The sequence below is a fragment of the Lethenteron reissneri genome, chromosome 44, assembly GCF_015708825.2.
Source record: "Lethenteron reissneri isolate LAM-NWPU_2019-01 chromosome 44, ASM1570882v1, whole genome shotgun sequence".
Classification (NCBI taxonomy): domain Eukaryota; kingdom Metazoa; phylum Chordata; class Hyperoartia; order Petromyzontiformes; family Petromyzontidae; genus Lethenteron; species Lethenteron reissneri.
The window spans coordinates 3,308,595-3,328,553 of record NC_083822.1 but is presented as its reverse complement, the minus strand read 5'-3'; the positions used below and the strand labels follow the sequence as shown (position 1 = coordinate 3,328,553).

At 41.9% G+C, this 19,959-nt stretch overlaps 1 protein-coding gene across 3 annotated transcripts in view; it reads left to right on the top strand.

The window, feature by feature from the left end:
- LOC133353469 (ankyrin repeat and fibronectin type-III domain-containing protein 1-like) overlaps window positions 1-19,959 on the top strand; it is a 289,388-nt gene that overhangs the window by 14,757 nt on the left and 254,672 nt on the right. For all 3 annotated transcript variants that reach the window (XM_061569738.1, XM_061569737.1, XM_061569736.1), the window contains exons 2-3: window positions 82-149; window positions 10,557-10,670. In XM_061569738.1, coding sequence (XP_061425722.1) covers window positions 112-149; window positions 10,557-10,670 — 152 coding nt within the window. In that variant the 5' untranslated portion in view covers window positions 82-111. The remainder of the gene's footprint in view (window positions 1-81; window positions 150-10,556; window positions 10,671-19,959) is intronic.

Below are 19,959 nucleotides of genomic sequence, written 5' to 3'. Positions count from 1 at the left end.
CCATGTATCATTACACGCACCTTTAACCAATGTGGACTCTGTGTTAAAGCCAACTTTGATTGAATTATATTTCTTTTTCAGGTCCGTTTTTGTCAATAGACTACGCATCTGATGGGGAATTGCTTGAGTTGCCAACGATGCTGTCCCGGGTAAGTGTTCTGATTGTGATTTTTATATTGTTTCATTATTATTTTGGCAAAGATGATTTATAAAATACATAAACGGCGAGTGACTCCCTCATACAGAAGGGATTTGTTAAAGTCGAGGAACGATTAAAATCTGAAAAGAACCTATTTATATGCACATTGTATTACAATTCAAATGAAATATGTTATACAAACTAACGTTACTGTCTATTCAATTAAAACATCTACATTTAAGTGTACTGACTATTTTATACTTTGACTATTAAAGCGACGTATTCTCTTCGTTTAATATAAAAGAAATGATGCAGTAATATGCTACATCCATCATCGTACAGTGCAAAACAAGTTCAACATACACACACCCATCCATCTCTAAAACGTTCATGTGCAATATTCCATTTACAGAAAGTGAACGTATCGTGCAGGGTTAATATCAGCCGGGCCTCTTTGGGGATTAGCGACCCAGAAAATATTTCTGCACCCGGCACACCGCATCATCATAGCTCCTTGATATGCTGATGTGTCACATGCCACCTGGAAAATGTTTAAGGAGTGCTTAAGCCTGGCACATTATGCATTTCAGCAAGTGAACAATGTTGTATGTTTTGTTGCCATTGTCTTTGAGCTGTACGCATTTTGGCGTCATCTGGTCGAGCACCAATTGAGATGAGGCTCAAAAGAAAGCTGTCTCTGGTGTGGACCAATCAGTTTCAAGGACAATGCATATATCAGAGTGTGTTAATGCAGACATGAATCCTTGTAAAAAGGTTTGAGTTTTGTTGCCAGAAAAGAGGGGGAAAATCCTATTATTATAATGTTGTATGACTTTTATTTTTACTCATATTTATCTGGAGCCAAACTTTGCAGCGTTGTTAAGTTCTTCAATCACGCCCTGTACACATATCCGCTACCTTGTTGTCTGCGGCACGAAAATAATTGGTGGCAAGTCGCTTTATTTGTGCCCTTATTAATCCTAGTATATGTGATTACCCCAACAAAAATCCCATAATTCATTGGCGATTGACCTCCTATTATACGTGCTGTTTGTCATGGCTAAGCAGAGTATAAACAGGCATAACGCGTGGATCATATGATCCGCATATCTGTGTGAATAAGAGACGTTCTGTAGTCAATGTTCTATCGGTTGTTATAATGGCAATGTTCATCAGTAAAATCTGAGAAATTTAGGATTTTCTATATTTATCTTTACGCATTTATTTCTCGAATCTCATTTTTGGGAAACATTCTTCACGTGAACTGCGAATAACTTTGGTAAAAGTGCATCGCCTTGTCTGGTTTCTTTTTTAAATCCTTTATATTAAGTTCACTTGCTTGCTTGCTTGCGTGCTTGCGTGCTTGTTTGCTTGCTTACGACCGTGCAAATCTTTCGGTCGTTTTTAACCCACTTCCCGTGATCCAATCGAGCTGACATTTTGCGCACAGACTCGTTGTGCGTGACAATTTATTTTCGTGAAATTTTTTTCCCAAAATTTTCAACATTTTAGGAAAAAAATAATTATATTTAATTACCAATTGCTTAATGGTGGCAGGCAATCATCTGACCCATAGGTGGCAGCCATCTCAAGCCAGAGGACGAGAGGACTCTAGCCGCCCGTTTCAAAGACCAATGTGGGCTGGGTTGTGGCCCATTGGACACGCATATAAAGGATTTATAGTGAAAAACTTTGTTTTTACGGGTTAATTTTTTTACTTTCCTCGTGCAATATCGGTGTACTTCTTTCATTTCACGAGGAAAACAAAAGTCATGAATAAATAAATACATTCTCAACTATTTAAGATATATCGGAGGGACACAGAGCTGTAAAACACATCAAAGAATAAGTACATGGGGAAAGTTATTGAAGGTGGACCGAAATCAAATTGGTGAAATAAAGAGGCTGATGACAGCAGGATGGAGTTCTTTTGGAAAGTTGAACTTAACAATGAATGCGGCGTACAAATGTGCATAATGCAGAACGTGTTTGTATGAACTTCTTTCGCACCATACGTAGCCGACAAATACTAATCGTACGTTACCTCCTGCGATAGATGTCAGAAGCGTGGAGGAGACGCGTCCGTTTGTGTGCAGATACCAAAGCAGGGACACCTGGGGTGAGATACAATCAGCAGGGTAGAGATTTCTTATTGGCCTAAGAAACAGTCAGTGGGCGGTCGGTAGCAACGTGCCACTTTCAAAGGGACGTCCGAAGGTCAAGACCAGCAATGGAGCGGCAGCTAAAGGAGGTTGCGTCTGGTGTGGAGATGGAGCACTGCGGTCATCTTGTGTGCTGCAGCTCTGTGGATTGATAACATTGAGAGACTGTGATAAATGGCGGTGGATTTGAGTGGCATTGCGTGGAATCAAGCGGTGGATGAACCGTGGCTGATTCTAATGATTAAGATTACAAGCCTTACAGCAAATGGTGACTTCGTATAAATGGACACTGTAGTCATAAACGGATACCTTGGTTTAAATTAATTAAAGATAGATATCTGATAATTAATTTGATTAAATAATAGTAAACATTAACCTTTCTTTAATATTGAGATGGAATGTATTAGACTGATTATATTGCAAAAGTATAATGTTCCAGTGACTTCACGTTCTTATTCCCAGATGAATGAGCAATGTTGATGCTGTCTATCAATAATAACTTTGACACGGCTGCTCTGTCGAGTAATTGAAAGATGTTGCCATTCTGATTTTAACTTGAGAACCAAAAGATGAGCAAGAACGCCAACATCAACACAAATATCCTTTCAAAAGACTTGTTTGTGTTTGGGAGGGTATCTGACCTGACTTGGAAAGCAAATATGTTGAGCAGTATTTTTTTTTGGTTGTGTCTGGCTCACAAGAGACATCTATTGATGGGTGACAGAATAATATTTGAGAAGAAAAAAGTAACCTCCTCATGCTGCCATGGTATTGCATTAATTAATTGAAAGATGGCGTGATTTCATCATCAATACTTTTTTTTCAAATAGGTTGCTGGCCATGGTAGAATGATCAGCGCAATGAACTTAAAATCTAGAAGTCTCCAGTTTGATATCCCAGCGCTGCAGTTGAAACAACATTGCAAGTTAATTCAATCCACACTGCTTCTGTCCACCCAGAAGTATAAATGGGTCCACCAGAGTTAATCTGTCGTCAGGTCACGTGTGGTGGAGTGAAGTGTGGGATCTCCGAACTTTTCCAAAACATCTCGCGAGCATGGACAAGGAGACTGAATGCTCTCTAGAGGGGCTCTCTAGGACGTCCTCAAGTGGAGGCCCTTCTGCCAGCAGTGGCACGAGCGAGTGATGGCCCCTGTCTACACACACTGTCTCCGTGTGGACGTGGCTGGGGAGAGGGCAGCGAGGCACAAAAGGCATCACCAAAGCTGGTCGTTACATAGTGTATGTGTCCTTAAACAATTTATGCACATATAAATTCAACGCTGTGAAATTTGAACACCTTACAACCCATATGCATATTTTCCAACCCGACTGATTTCAGTGAGAGGCTGCCAATTTTAAAACTCTTTTACCACATAATGCTTTTCGAACTTAATCACACCATACTATTTGAAATTTTTTTTTACATAATTATAGCTTTTGAAGGGTCAAAGTGATTTCATGCTCCAATGAGCATTGAGGCATTGGTGTTCATCCCTGAGCCAAGTGGTGAAAATTCCATTCTTATGGTGGGGGTGAGTTTATCCATATGACAACCACTGTTGACTTCCCCACAATGTGTTACGTATTTTATCGGTTCCAGAATGATTATGGGCAGAATCAAACCCCAACCAGGATTGACCCTATACCTTTCCGGTTGTAGGCCACTCACTCTACCGCTGAGCCACCTGTCCATTTAAAACTTTGGCAGCCGACTGCTGAAATCGTCAGGCGTACCAAGTGCACAATTGCCTTCACTCATTTTTTGCATTTTACAAGTTCCAGTACCAATTAATTTGCGTCTTCAGTGAAACTCTTCCATGGATTATTACATCACTATGTGTGGCTGAATTATTGAACGTATCACATTCGAGGGCGGTTGGCACTGATACCAAATGTAAAAACAATTTACGTTGGCACCGTAGTTTGCAAGGATTTGGCACATGCAGAGGATGTGATGTTCTCGTTCCAGCCAATAAAAGCCTTAAAACAAAAAGATGGTGTATGCGGTGCACACGTGGGCATTTTCTTTTAAATATAGAAACGTTGTGCAGCAAAATGTCTCGTGGGTGAGATAGTGGTGGGAGCCCCTTAGAACGGCGCACATTATTGACGGCGGGAATCGATGTGATATTCCTCCGAATCGCTCTCAAACACTGCGAGTTAAAGTAGAGCGGAGTGGCTCTGCCGTGTTCGTGGTGCTGCTATCGCGTGGACAGACAGAGGTGCCCCCGCTAAATTCCCAACAACGGCGAACGCAAACGACGAGTGAACTCTCCTATGGGTCTTGGCCACTCCACCTTTGTCAGACGTCACTAATTCTTGCAAGGAATCCTCGTAAAACAACCCCATCCGGGGGATTGACAAGAATCTGGACAAATGTATTATTATTGGGTACTCGAGGCTCTCACTCGTTTGATGCCATATTGATTTTTTTGTGTGCGTCAGTAAACAATATTCATCACCGGACACATTGCAAATACATGGCGGTCAATTTATAGATACCCCACGAAAACAATTGGGAAATGTTTTTGTTCTGGAGAAAATTGGACTTAATTGCAAAGCCTCTACATTTTCTCCAACAAATTTCAATGCACTCGTTAAATATAATTTAACACTGTCCTCTGTAAGACACAGGTCAATTTCGTTCACAATATAGCATTAACTCACCTGTTGAGAAAAAGTAGGAGGTCAATTATAACTCAGTGGGGCATCTATGAATATATCACCCAGCATACAGTACAGCACTGGTAGTGGCTGTAGTTGTTGCTCTGGAAACCAGGCGATTGTGGATCCATGTTCGGTCAACGGGTTGATGATGATGACATTGGTCGTGATTTCTCACTTGACAGAGTGGGCCCGCGTGAAGGCTGCCATCTTCAAAGCCCTATTCACAGATGTGGAGGTGGCATTGTCGCAGCGATACACTCCACTACTCGGGATGCATTGATCTGGCTCAACCACCAAATTGCAAAATTATAGTTGTTTCTCGACATCAACATCTGCGATATGAAGAAGTGGCTGTAGGAAATTGCATTGCAGCTCATTTCCACGTAGGCTACTGCGTTGGATAGAGCTGATTTTTTAAATCCTTTATATTAAGTTCACTTGCTTGCTTGCTTGCGCGCTTACGACCGTGCAAATCTTTCGGTCGCTTTTTAACCCACTTCCCGTGATCCAATCGAGCTGACATTTTGCACACAGACTCGTTGTGCGTGACAATTTATTTTCGTGAAATTTTTTTCCAAAAAATGTCCACTTTTTAGGGGAAAAAAATGTTTCATATTTAATTTAAAATACCAATGTGATAAAAATGAAACTCTTACTCAAGAAAAACATAAATGAATAATAAAATAAAACCGATGCCACGCATATAAAGGATTTATAGTGAAAATTACGGGTTAATTTTTTTAAGCCGAGGTCTGCTGCACTTTATTGCTCAAACCAATTCAGCTGGGGATGATTTATACATTCGATAGATGAATAATACATTTACTTATTAAGGGCAGTAAATATACAACATACGTAAATATCAACGCAATATCTGCACCATTTTTATTGCATGCGCTTTAAAAAAGAATAAAATCCCAAGATTTAGATTTGTGAAATTTATCACACTTGAATGCCGTACAGCGACAAAATTTGTCGCAAGAATAATAGTTCACAGCCATTTTGTTACTCCACTGCTGGATGAAGACCCTGCCTGACATACCGAGTCGGTCATCTGGGTTTGTGTGACCATACTTTACCATGCTGGTCAGGTGCAGGCTCGTAAAATAATCTCTTAATACCGGTTCAGATATCACTGCCCGTTTGTGTCGCCGTGGCCGGGAATTAAATCAGCTCAAGATGTGAAATTCATGATTGACGCCATTCTATATTGGTAGTTACAATGACTGACATATTTGTCACACCTGAAGAATTAAATTATGGTCCAGGTGGTATAACTGACATAGCTAAAGAAGTTTAACCCATTCTTGGAACAAAGTTAGATGACCAATTACAAAACCTTTACAAAAAATTTAATACCTCAAACATGGAATGGTGCCTCCATTCATTCGTATTTTCAGAAATGGTGATAATATCGAGTGGTATAATTATAGCAATATAATAATAATTATAGCAATATAATAATAATTATAGCAATATAATAATAATTATAGCAATATAATAGTTATAGCAATATAATAGTTATAGTAATATAATAATAATTATAGCAATGTAATAATAATTATAGCAATATAATAATAGTTATAGTAATATAATAATAGTTTTAGTAATATAATAATAATTATAGCAATGTAAAATAATTATAGCAATGTAATAATAATTATAGCAATATAATAATAATTATAGCAATATAATAATAGTTATAGCAATATAATAATAATTATAGCAATATAATAATTATAGCAATATAATAATAATTATAGCAATATAATAATAATTATAGCAATATAATAATTATAGCAATGTAATAATAATTATAGCAATGTAATAATAATTATAGCAATGTAATAATAATTATAGCAATGTAATAATAATTATAGCAATATAATAATAATTATAGCAATGTAATAATAATTATAGCAATGTAATAATAATTATAGCAATTTAATAATAATTATAGCAATGTAATAATAATTATAGCAATGTAATAATAATTATAGCAATTTAATAATAATTATAGCAATGTAATAATAATTATAGCAATGTAATACTAATTATAGCAATGTAATACTAATTATAGCAATGTAATACTAATTATAGCAATGTAATACTAATTATAGCAATGTAATACTAATTATAGCAATGTAATACTAATTATAGCAATGTAATACTAATTATAGCAATGTAATACTAATTATAGCAATGTAATACTAATTATAGCAATGTAATACTAATTATAGCAATGTAATAATAATTATAGCAATGTAATAATAGTTATAGCAATGTAATAATAGTTATAGCAATGTAATAATAGTTATAGCAATTAATAATAATAGTTATAGCGCTGATTAATTATAGCGATGATTATTATATCCGGCCAGGTGGTTCGGTGATAGAGACAACGACTCGAAATCGGAGGGTCGGGCTCACTTATACCATCATCTCTTCGGGGTCAATAAAATAGGTCACCTACGTGACTTTACCGAAAAAACCTAAGAGTATAAAAAGTCACCACTGGTTGTTTCATAGATAGATTTCCCCCACCACCATAAGAATGTGGAATTTCCGCCACTGGCTCAGTGCTGCAAACAGGAGACAATCTTATTTCTCATTAGAGCAATACAATTACTTTGACTTTGCATCGATATCAGTATCAGTGCGCAATCATTTGTAATCTTTATCGCAGCCACACTGCATGCAGCATTACCAGTGGGACATATAACCTAGGCCAAGGACTTGCCGCTTCCCATTAACTTGAACACATTAGCCCCGCTCCACACGCCGAACGGCTGAGCCGCACATCCTCATTACGCCGCCCGCAAAGGTCCAATTGGCGACACGGTCTCCTGGCAGCGGCTCGCTGCGGAGTTCCCACTGGGGAGCAATCGTCCCTCTCTCGAACTTCCGTTACCACTGGCTTCAACATCGAGCGCTGATCTCCCCGGGGGGCGAGTCGCCTGCCTATTGGCCGTGCGCACGGCCTTCCGTGTCGAGCGAGTGCCCATTGAGGAAAAACAGAGAGATCCGGCGCTTGTGAGAAGCAATAAAGCGGAGATGTTTCACTGCTCTTCTTGGTAGAGAGGTACAGGTGCGGCCGCGGAACTGTTTCCTCTCCGCGACCGCTGGCGGTGGGACCTCCACGAGAGGTAACTCTCTTGCGAGGGCATTTGGTTCACCCTTCCACGTTGGCGAGATGCGTGGGCATCGGTGGGCATAACCACGTGTCACCCCCACCATGTCCACTGCTGGGTGGGCAGAGGTGGCGACGGGGATTTGAGAAACTTGCACCCATTGACTTCTGGATTGCAAGCCCAGTGGGCTAACCACGACACCATGTCGTCTCCCGTCTCCCTGATGTATAGGTAAAATAAAATAATGAAACAATTTACAGCATTTTCTCAATCCACTGCTGGATGAAGGCCTCCCACGCCATGTTTGTTCATGAGGGTTGTTTGAACACAATTGGCCAGGTTGGTTGGTGTAGGTTGGCGAACTCGGGGGCTGACGTTAGCCATAGCTCGGAATCAAACTCGGGTTGCAGGATTCATAGCGCAGCGTGCCAACACGACACCACTGCTCCATCCATGGCGGATGGATAAGTGCACGATAATTATTAAAATTTTGGTCGTGCAGCAAGCCTGTATTTTTATTGCATTCTTGCGCACTCAATATCGTTGGGAGAAATGTCGCGTCTCCTGTCACGAACCGAGGGACGAGACCCCCCACAAAGGGCAATGTCCATATCCTGTCCTCGCTTACAATAAAAAAAATACAATTGTATACGGTTCAAACGATGCCAGGGACTAATTTGCGTCCAATCCCCATATTAAATGACTCATTGTGACAAATGACAGAGACTTTGCGAATGACGTAAATCGGGAGGAAGAAAAAAATCTATTCCAATCGCAACAGCAGGGGTGACTACGACAGCACTCGTTGATCAGATGTCAGAAGTTGGGAGCTGCCATGGATAAGGGTTTTCACGTAGCATTAACCATGTTACTAACCATGCCCGCTCCGATGAAGGAAAAAAGTGATATTCTGAGGAGGCTACGCTTAATTTTTATTGGCATTTCTGTAAAGCGTCCACAAACTTTGCACCAACGAAGCAATATCCTGCGGACGTGGGACGTGCGTCGACATTCTAGTCACGTAGGCAATGCCCGTGCGTGATCGTACAGTCGGCTGCACTGGCTAGAACACATTGCCGCCGGAGAAAGGGTTAAGGATGACGCATTTATGATTCACCTCTGATAAAGTGGCCTTGTTAACAGCGCCGCAGGGTGGACTCGAGTCATCTGGCTCTTGCGCACATTTAGTAATTGCTTGCCACTTCCGCACCACTCCCTATGCGTGTCCTGTCATGCATTCGAATATAAAATGAATTGGAAATTGATGAACATGGCTGTTTGTCTGCAGTGGCCATTTCGTTGCACTCCTTCAAGGATTGTGCGTGTGTAAGTGTTTATATAATTCAGAGACTTTAAAATCAATGTTGTTAGGTGACTGCAAGTCTCCTCTATTTGTGATTTGTATGTAATTCCACAATTACTCTGTAACGATGTCATATATTGGATAATGTCATAAGCCTATGATTAAATCAACCAGAATGTGAGCGATATCACCAGATCTCGGACGCGATGCGGGGCTGAGCTTTATGAAGGCCACATTGGGGTGACCACCGTACTCAAGGAGAGGTGATTGCTTGGGATTAGGCCGAGAGACGGGAAGGGGAAGACGTGGATTGGGGGACACGTGCGAAGTTATACACATCATAGAGGACTGTTGAGAGAAGTAAGTGGGAGTTGGTTGGATCATGTCATTCAGACTAATGGCAGAGTGGGAGCCAAAGGAGAGACGCAAACAGCACTGAGCGGATGTTTGCTGTGGAGCGAGAGGAATGAATTCGGCTCATGTACAGGCGCTAGATGGGATCTTTGCTTCGCGGGACCGTGAGAGATTGGCACTGCTTGGAGATGCCTTCATCCAACAGTGGTTAGATCTTGGCCTATAAAGATGCGGTCTTTTTTAATTAATCTAACGGGGGGCAAAAATAATGGCCATTTTTAATTGATTTGCACACAAAGTGGATTTAGGAGAAACATTGTGGAGGCTTATTCTGTGAGCCTTGCACCAGTAACTTTATAAGTAATGGCTGTGTCGGCACAAAGTCTTGTGAGTAAATGTGGGACTCTATCACAGATACTGCATTTACAAGGTCATGTTTAAAAAAAAAAGTTCGGCATCCACAAAGCCAGTGATGTTCACCTCCTGGATGCCCACACAATGCATTGCAGGACATCATAACAATTGCAAAATCACTCAGCCTTCTTGTCAACTCATCCCCACATTCAGGAGATTGTGGATGGATAGGTTAAGCTGACAAACAGATTAAAGCCTTCGCTGTTGCTTACTCCAGAACGTGCGTGTTTCACGTTGCCCACTGCCTTACCAGCCATTCCGATTTATCCCAGATGTGCAATCCAACCCGGTGCTCTCTTCCTCTCTCTCTCTCCCACTCCCCATGACGCTAACACCCTTGCTCCCTGCCTTGGCGACTTGTCCGACGCACAACCAACCCGGCAGCAGCGTGGAAGTGCTCGCCGAGGTGTTAACCTCTGGGGACCGGGGCGGCGAGCGCATTCGCAAGGCGCGCACTCTCTGTGGCGGGGCGCAGCGGTGCAGCGGCATGGACGCGAGGTGAGTGTCGCGGCCAGGCGCCCCGCAGCTCCGAGCGTCGCGGGGCTCGGCAGCGAGCCGGGGGTGGCCGCGGTAGTCGAGGAGATGCTACGTCCCTCGCCTGGTACGCTTTCAGACGTGCTTCTGCGGCCAGTCTGGGATGCTCTACGCCCTCCCGATTGGAAACGAATTTCTTCAGAACTGATTTCTTTCAGTTTGTTGTCCTTTCCTCCGTGCCTCCGATTTAGCACGGTTGGCCACGTACGGTGAGAAAAAAGTTCCACATGCATACGGGAGGTGGTGGGTTCTATCCCTACCCTGACTGCTGTATATTTGGAGGGTCGTGTGTTCTCTTTCGCCGTGGTGGTCGCTTGAATGTTTCTCCAGGTCCTCTGGTTTTGCCCTCCACATTGAGAAACATGCATTTTAGTTTCCTACAAAATTCCACGTGTGATGATGATGATATAAGCCACTTTCGTGACCTGTCACGTGTATCCAGGTCGCCTCTGACAAAGAGCTAATAGCTGACTGGGCTTTACTTGGTAAGTAAAATAGTTTAGTTTAAGCGTAGCTAGATTCAGTGAATCGCTGTCAGCATGTATGAACTGTGTCTGACCCTGCCCTTCATGATCCATGGCTGGAGCTACTGCAATGCGGTTGTCAAGGTGTGCTTTCTCAGTTGTCAATGTAGCTACAGCCACAGTTGCTTCCAAGGTATCGTCCCAAAACTACCAATGGTTTGTGATGTCGGATGTGTTTTGCTGAACAGTGGCATTTGGAAGCGTCAGCATTACTGTGACCTCTAACCTTGACGTACCTCGCTTGGATTGGCACTGACCTCGGTGTAATTGGCAGTGTTTTTAAACGTAGAATATTACCGAGCACAAAATGTGTGTCTTTGTTTAAAAATAATCGGAGTTAGCTGCAGCGTTACATTCACGTTGTTGCTTTTGCATTTTATTGCTATGTGCAATGCCTCAAATTCACATTGCTGTTTTATCTTGAAAATTGTATTCAATTGATGCTACTGCAGTGTCTTAGGCTCGCTAGATCCCATAGAGGGTGCATTAAAACAATGTGAATTATAGCACGAACAACCACACGTGCATGTACACTCTTATTCGATAGCGTTGCATGTATACGACAAAGATGCTGCGAAGAGCCCAATTATATTCCCTCTTCCAGAGGGTTGGGAAGATACGATTGTAAAACAGAATCATATCTGGCTAAAATGTGACATTATTTAATCAGCGTATGATCTCCTGAAGCAGTAAGTTAATTTTATACAGAATATATACTTAATCTTTGCCAGATGGGACTAAAAGTTGCCAAAACACCCAGATATTGTTTTATTCTAATAATGAACCAGGCCTTCTATATTCAGACTTAACCCACGCACCCATTTGTGTTTGCTTCCATTAATTAAAAGCAAGCACTGCTTGTTGTGTGGCACAAATCTCTGGTGAGGGGTATTTTATTAGTCTAAAAATACACACCCATGCACTGTGCTTTCATCTGGCGGCTAGGACACGTTCGGGATTGAATGTGCAAAGGCATACATACATATATACATTTAACGAGATATGATGGCGAATACATGATTTAAACAGCAGTACATGAATGAATTGTGTTTATATTTGCATGCATGTGAACACGTATGAAACACATCTTGAAATGTGGTAAGGATTGTTGACTACGTACGGCGAGGGAAGAAGTCCTGTATGTGTTGTGTTCAGACAAAATATGCGTCCAAAATGATATTTGTGTGATCACAACAACTATGCAAGTTTATATCGGTTCACATTGAACTATGGAAAGCGTGCATGCCACATGCGGACACGTGAAGGTGCGTGTAGCAGTGCAGTTTAGAACAGTAGTAACACTAGAACCTATATAGCACATTTAATCGAGTGTCTCAAATCACTGCACGAGACGCAGCATCAAACACTCAGCGTAATACTAACAAAAAAAATCCTCAAAGCCATTTTCTAAATTAATAATAACAGTTGAATAAACAGTAGTGTATGCATAAGTTTTAGGACCCGTTTTAAAGAAAATGTCCACAGACTCGAGAGATACTGAGATATCGTGGAAAAGCTGCTCCAAAGTCTGGGGGCCACTCGGGAAGAAGTCGGTCGCCCATCGACCGAAGCCTCCATGACGTGTGAACGCAGAGGAGATCTGCATCCCGAGATCTTAGAAACCTTGCGGGGAACATGGGTGCAACGTCTCTCTGAGGGAGGCTGGGGCAAGGTGGTTGAGAGCTTAGTATGTTAGAAATGACCGTCGCACATATCTACAGTTATATATACATGAACAAGGTTACACAAACATGACTCGCATCACAATTAAATTATGAATCCGCACTCCACCCACGTATAAAAAAGTGTTTTCTGCAATAATACAGCCTTCATCGTGATGGCTTTATGTTTGATACCACCCATCCTGTGGGAAATGTCTATAAAAACAAAACGAATTCCCTGCTTAAAAACACTGCAAGTCTTCAAATGTTCCAACTCTTGAAAAAAAACCATGAAAACAATATTACACGTTAACAACTGCATTCACAGCGTCCAATGCATGTTAAAAAAAATGTCTAACAATTTTACTCCAAACATGTTTGCTTTTCTCCCCTTGCTTATTGTTGTAACTTTCATCGGTCGCGGCGCACCCGTGACAAATTATACCACGATCTCGAATACCCATGTGCAGTCAAAGGTGAAAATATCTACAAACAACACGCGTGTACATTTCACGCCATCGCACGCACGCAAGTGAGCTTATTGATGTAGCAATGCATTTGTGATCACATGGTTCGTCCAATGCAATGCGATCTGAGTCTCACAGAACACTGCTTGATTGGTTATTAAATAGCCTTTTTAATTCACGAGCGGACATATTTACACCATCCAAAAAATAATTTTCTGTCGGAATACACTGTTAATTTCTCGTGATTGTTAATTACATATTTTTTTAGTTGCAATTTGCTCAGATCAGACTTTTGATTGAGGGAATTGTACGGAAGAATAATATTAATAATGAGGTTTACTTCTTTACCGATCTAATACTGCATCTTGCTGGGCATTGGCATGACTCTGGGTGGTGTGGGGTATAGGGGACATGCAGCACAGGATCATTTAGCACAGGCGAATGATGTGAACATCGGTTTAACACGTAGGAGGCTTTCGCGGCTAATATTATCAATACTTTTTTTTTGGGTGAGATCGCGTAAATATAAATGTGTCGTTAAACCCACCACCACCAGACGCAGCCAATGAGTAAGGGTTGTCACGTAAACAAAACATACCAACATTAATTACAACTTCAGCACTCCGGTGAGTTGGAAAGTAAACCCACGACATTTACTATTCGAGTGTGACGTTTCGCTGGTGATAACAACCGGCTTCATCACGCGATTAGCCAGAGTTATGCCAGCTTATGCAACACACGTGACTTTTTCCTGGTGAGTAAAGGTCTCTTAGATCTAGAGCCAGAATAGGGCGTGCAATGTATTTCCTCTAGAGGGAGCGCTCTCTAAGAGTTTGACATTTATTAAACGGTGCAACATCACGAATAGTCCGCAGCTTCAATGCGCCTTCTGCTTTTGCAGTATCATGTTAACATGCAAATATATACACACACACACGCTTCCATGATAGTAAAGACATTGCTTTGACTATTCAGGAAAGTATGTGGCCGTGGGCAGGACGCATAGCCAGTAGGGATGATGACCGATGGAGGAGACCGTTGTATGTACGTTGCACTTCGTTTGCGCTGTGCCGTGATAATCGGAGGTGCGGGGGAAGGACAGCAAACGAGCTGTCCACAAGGTAGCTGCAAGGCTACGTTGTGGACAGCCGAGGGCAAGTCCCGAAATGTTCTTTGTTGTTGTAGCACCGTTGGCTAAGTACGGTGCGAAAGAAGTTCGGCGCACATACATACTATGCTCCCACGTCTTTGCTCTCCCCCATTCACCAACCCGCACTGACCGGCATGGTGAAGTATAGTCAAATAACCCCCAGGACGTACGCAGCATGGGGAGGCCCTAATCTAGCAGTCGATTGATAAAGGTGCTGTACATGTACACGTTTTGTGTTCCACACTTGGCAAACATTTCTAAACTGGGGAAATACTTTACGTTAAGAAAATAAAAGCATACATTTAATAATGCACAGTGTTTCCATTAGACTGCCAGTTAATACTCTCTAATTGTGTATAAATAATACAATGTGAAATTAACTCTATCTTGACCATGACATCTGAGAGCCACTGGGACACTAGCATGGCTCTCTACGGATTAAGAGATAAGCCTGGTAGGTGATATTAAAACGTGCATCTTTGGAAAATAAATTGCATTATCATACAAAGATATATAAGTGCTTGCAGCAGGCAGCAGGCCACTGAAAATCTAATTATGAATTACATTAATCCTTCGCAGTGTTACGTGTAAGCCTATATTTTAATGCAAACTTCTTTTTACGCGCAATGCCACAGCAAACCACACTTGGATGTTACGAACAATATTTATTTTTTAAACGTTAACTTTACAAAGTATATGTTGAGTAAGAGTGAATACCATGGGTCAGCATTTGAAGGATTTCTCCCCTCCCAGTTATTGAATGAATTGTCACGATATGAGGTTGTGATTCATCTAAATTATACAATCTCTCGTGTTATAGTTTTGTGTGTTGTGGCTGGGAAATATAATCCAACCTTTTTTTGCTCCACTTACCTACATATACATCAGAATATGTATCTATGCTGGTGGAACCCGATGAGCTATCAATATATTCTCACATATGCCCAGTAGGTAAAATTATGTAAATGTGCAGCCCTGAAATGTATTGCTCCCACCATTGCTGGAGGAAGCGCCTCCTCTGCTCGAGGCAGCCCGAGAGATCTCCATGACAGGATGTTGGGCCTAATCTTCCACGCTGGGCAGAAATGTTGGAAGAGGTGGGTGGTGCCCATATTTCACGCCACCACCTGCTGATCGACAAATGCAGAATTCCCATTTGTACTCCTGGGTTGACAGATGCGGTTGGGGGGTGGGGGTTAAGAACCTTGCCCATGCTTCAACATACATTTGTAATAAGTGTCAAACATGAATTGATGAATTTAGTGGCTTTAACAATTCTATTTCTTCAATAAATCCCCGTGTTGTCACGCGCCTTGCCATGTAAGTATATGAATAAGTATATGCACAGATGAGTCAATGTCCCTTCGTGATAATAGTGTGCTTAGGGAAACCTGATAAGATACAAGCAGCTAAATATCCGGTGTGCGATCTCCAACCTGTTTCAATCATATGGCCACCTGGTGACATTTTATCAGACATTAAAACAGAAGAGCCTCACATACAAGCGTCTTTTCCCCGCTTGATTGTACAGGAGTTTTAAATGACAACAAAACAATGCCGAATAGCCTCAAGAACATATTAGAACGCATAAGCCGCAAATGTTTGACGTATGAAAACGATTATCTGAATTACAAAAAATGCCGATGCACGTCCAGTTTGAGAAATACGATCGACGTCAGTCATTATCCATCCACTGCTGGATGAAGGCCTCGTGAAGTCGTCGTCATCTTCAATGAAAACCATGTAGCCATGTAGCTCCTGCACGCGAGCTGGTCTCAATCTATCCGTCTCCGGGGTAGACACCCCGCGGGTGGTTTTCCCTCCTTCGGATGTCACTTTGTCACGAGCCTAGTATAACAACAACAGACCCAGCTAAACGCCCACGTACATTTCCCAGCGGTCAGTATGTGGCGTCTCTATAGAGTGCGTTCTTTCTTTGATCTGTGTGCGCTCCTCTTTCTGTCTCAGCGTAATTCGCAGCATGCACCTCTCCACGTAACTTAGTGGCCTCTTCTATTCCTGTACCATTTTATTGGTTGGTGTTCTTGTTTTGGATTCAGGTAAGTACGCACTGCTTAAAACAAAGACGACACTTTCCTAATTGTAATCTTGCTTTTCATTATTCAGTTTTATTATTTTGAATTCGGGCGACCTTTAGGAACGTTGCTCCTTCCCCCAGACCTCCGATTGGCATGGTTGGCTATGTACGATGCGAAAGAAGTTCAACATATGTGCATATTTATGTACATATACTTTCATGTATTTTCCAGGTATGCCACTCCAAAAGATATCTCCAATTGAACCTTATGGCGGTACCCCTGGCTACCATAGTACCCCGCACTCGCATAATGTCTGTGATGCAGTCATGTTGAGTCTGTTGATGGTCGGCGATGCGGCAATCGACTCGTCTCAACGAGCTGTACACGATGCACCGCTACGCTGCGTACACGAGCGTTCAGGGTTTCAGCACAATCGTCCTAGCTGCGTTTCGACATCGTGGAGTAGCACGGATTTCGGATTGATTGGTACCCCCGTCGCGGAGTTAAGTACACCCCTGGAAAAAAGTAGCGTCCCAGAAATTTAATATTTAATTGCCTCGGCAATTTTGTGTTATTTGGTACCCCGGGGTACCGCCATGAGGATCAGTTGTTCAGTGAACTTGTTGTGCGTCACTCTTTTTGCTCATGTTCATCCTCAGCTCAACCTTTGACATCCTCTTGAATGTTTTGTATTACATTTCCGTGACATTATAATGCGTGACTTTAATGTCAAAGTATGTGAGTGTCAACGATTCAGGGACATAGTTTCTAGGAGGCACTTTCTTTATTAACAACTTCCACGGTCTCGTCCGCACACTCTACACAGTAGCTCAGCCTCGCCTGTACACAACACGAGCCGTCTAACACTGACGACGCTGACTGAGATAACCAACTACTATCCTTCGCAGCGCAGTGTCTAGTGGAGACGTTTAGCGACGACGGCGACGAGACGAGTCCATTGCCAGAACCGGCAGCCTCGAGCTCCCCGCTCTCGGCTCCTTTTATGCTCCCAGCGCGGCCTGGCCCCGCCCTGACCCCGCCTTGACCGCGCCTCCCTTCTAGAACCCACGAGCAGGTTCCAGGGGCCTCCAGATAAGGTCCTCCATGACCCTTGCCGTAGTTCCTCCGCTCTGCCAACACATCTGTGCTCACGCTCACCGGCTTGTGTACTGTCTGTCCACCACAGCTGCTGCCGCTGTCCACCAGGCAGCGCTATTACACTACACGTGTAAAAGGTGAGGAGGTGAGAGGACGATTGGTACGTTTAGCATTGGAGCGAGGAGGTCAATGAGAGTTGTCAGCCAACAAGGACATAAATATAATGAACACATCTCTCACGAGGAAGGATTTTATGGAAAACGGACGTGGAGAAATCCAAGGGAGACTGACTTGTTTATAATTGACAAACCCCAATTGCAAGAGATGTTACCGGCGTCAATGTCGCAGGAAGCAATCACAGAGCGGGCAATGCAGCTTGCACTTCAGCATAGGACAAAGATAATTACTGGAGCAAAGAGAGGCAGCTAAACATCGTATATCTAGGCCAGCAGGTAGCTAATTTTAGACGATTGCAAAGCAATTGATTCTAATGTCTACTGGAGCAAAGTGATGAATTGGATGTCATCTCTTTTTACAATGTAATAACTGCACAAAAAATCGCACTTTGTTTGAAACCAGAGGGTGTGAAAAATAGATGTAAAAAAAGAATGAATATACTGAATAAAGTATTGAATACACCGGATGCTTATGACATTATTGGGAAAATAATGAGAACATGAATTGGAGAATATAACAATAATAAAGATCCATATGTCATTGCTAAAAAGATATTTTGTGCAAGCCAGGCATAGGGAATGTTTGTCTACCATTTACCATATGTATACTATCTATCATAATCTAGAAAAGACCAATAAATATAAAATACCATTTATTTGAAGCCTTTGTGGTCTATGAAAAAAAAATCTAAATTGTTATTCAAGCTATCACAAACCGAGGCATACAAAACAAAGATTTGTAAATGAAAAAACATTCACAAAAGTGGAACAGTTACGTGGAGACTGCACAAGGAAAGTAACATAACGTACATATTAGAAAGAAACAGAATGTGTGTATTATAAAGAAACAGAACGTGCGTATTAGACAAACAAGAGGAGATGTGACCTATTGAAGGCAACGTGGGAAGAGTTTTTCTGACGTCTAGAATAAATGAAAGGCACAAGTCTACATGTCGTGCGGAAATGTGGAACTCATTTGCAAGATGTTGTTTTATTTGACAGTGCGTATGCTTTGGCATGCCATCTCACACGTGGTTTATTTCCTTCATGATATCTATTTGTATTTCAGCCATTCTCAATCCAGCAATGCATGAATCCCCTCCCCTACACACGCACCTTTATTCACGTGATATATCATTTGTACGTATGCAGGTGTCGTCTCTAATGAATTATCCTCCTTTTTTCTTGCAGTAGGACTCCCTCTCTTTTGAAGGCAAATTAAGCAATTGCAGCATCCCTGCAATCCGGTCTGTCAGTTTTCCTATTGATTAGTTGAATAATTATCAGGGTAAGAGATTTTATTTTTATTCAGTAAGCCTGGTACCAAGTGTAGAGATTATATACCCTCAATTTAACACGTAGGCTTTCGCGGCCAATGTCATGATTCTAGTTGTAATTACTGGCGAAACGTCGTACTCAAATTGTAAATGTTGTGGATTTTCTCTCCAACACACCGGTGTGCTGTACCAGTAATGCATTGACATGTTCTGTTTACGTAACAAACCTTACTAATTGGCTGTGTCGGGTGGTCGCGGGCTTAACGACACATTTATATTTACGCGATCTAACCCACAAAAAACCTATATGATGGATATTATAGCTTCGTTTTCATTAATTTTTATTTGGTGCTTTCATGGATGTTCAAGCAAAACAGCCACTTTTATAATCCCACTTTCCTTAGAAAAAAAAACTGTTCAAGATGTGTAATTAATTTTCAGTTATGATTAAAAATAATTATATTTTACAGCATTTCATCAATTCACTGTGGTATGAAGGCGCTTCAACACTGTGTCAGTCGTGTGAGTTGTTGACTATACTTCACTACCCTGGCCAATGTGGGTTGGCTCGGGGGGGACCAGAATCGGTTCCAATATCACTCGCGCACCACCCCAGGCACACATTTAAAGCCGAGTCACCCTCGGGGAAGCCCAAGAGAAGTGCTGATACCACTTGCTGGTTGCCACGCCTGGGAATCAAACTCAAATCGCAGGCTTCATTGCACAGTGCACTAAACATGAGATTGTGGCTCCCTCAATCATTCATATGTACACACATGACTATTAGAACCTTCAAGATAAAAAGCAATTTCCACAAAGTCCAAGCAATTACTTTACCAATGCAGTATACTAAAGGGCACT